The sequence below is a fragment of the Cariama cristata genome, unplaced genomic scaffold, assembly GCF_000690535.1.
Source record: "Cariama cristata isolate BGI_N322 unplaced genomic scaffold, ASM69053v1 scaffold23507, whole genome shotgun sequence".
NCBI lineage: Eukaryota > Metazoa > Chordata > Aves > Cariamiformes > Cariamidae > Cariama > Cariama cristata.
The window spans coordinates 3,339-4,287 of record NW_009628645.1 but is presented as its reverse complement, the minus strand read 5'-3'; the positions used below and the strand labels follow the sequence as shown (position 1 = coordinate 4,287).

Sequence of the window (949 nt, the reverse complement as noted above, 5' to 3'; positions counted from 1 at the left end):
AGGTGAGCAGGCAGGACCCAGGCAGCCGGTAAGCCCAGACTTGGGGGGAGCCCAGCAGGACAGTGGGGACCCTCTGACACGTGTTGTCACGCCGGGTCTTGGGCCAGGGCTCCCCTGGCATCACAGTTTTGCAGGGTACCCTGGCTTTGTGGGACACCCCAGCTTTGCAGGGCACCCCAGCTTTGCAGGGCACCCTGGCTTTGCAGGGCATCTCGACTCTGCCTGAACCCCCTGCCCTGGCTCGGCAGGTCAATGCCACCCTGGACTACGACTCGGAGGCCACGGCCGCTGTGGGCTTTCAGTTCACAGCCACTATCGTGGTGACGACAGGAGGACAGCCCCCACAGAGCAGTGAGCGGCCATGTCCCCGGGGGGGGGTGCCCGGAGGGTGCAATGGGGGAGGTCATGGAAGAGGTGGGAAAAGCCCCTTCCTGACCCCAAAACCAGCAGATCACAGAGGAAATGTTCCTCCCCTGCTGCCCCAGAGACGCCTACCCCAGGGCTGGTGTCACCATGCCCATGTCCCCGAGCCTGTCCAGGGGAGAGCATGCCCAGCCCGGTGCAGGCTGTGGGGTGGTGCCAGCGTGGCTGAGCTGCCGTGTGCCACACAGCCCGTGTGCCCGTGCTCATGACGGTGACACCTGTCAATGAATTCACACCGGTGTGCCCCAACGGTGCCACCTTCACCGTGCCAGAGACAGCAACTTTTGGCAGCATTGTGGGGCGCGTGGCTGGCACCGACCGTGACTACCCCCAAGACAGCCTCAAGTACAGCCTGGAGGAGGGCCTTGGCCCCGCGCAGCCCTTCTCCATCGACACAGGCACCGGTGAGCATCCGACCCGTTCTCCAACCGCGCTGCACCCCGTGGCACCGACGGGTGCCCAGCAGCTCACGCCGCCCCGCAGGTGAGATCCGCGTGGTGGGACCTCTTGACTTCCAGCGGCGCAA

At 65.5% G+C, this 949-nt stretch overlaps 1 protein-coding gene across 1 annotated transcript in view; it reads left to right on the top strand.

The window, feature by feature from the left end:
• Positions 1-949, top strand: part of CDHR4 (cadherin-related family member 4) — a gene marked incomplete at its 3' end in the record, with an annotated part of 4,976 nt that overhangs the window by 1,795 nt on the left and 2,232 nt on the right. The window contains 4 exon segments of the mRNA XM_009704898.1: positions 249-351; positions 612-827; positions 907-945; positions 948-949. The exon segment at positions 948-949 is cut by the window's right edge and continues 84 nt beyond it. Coding sequence (XP_009703200.1) covers positions 249-351; positions 612-827; positions 907-945; positions 948-949 — 360 coding nt within the window.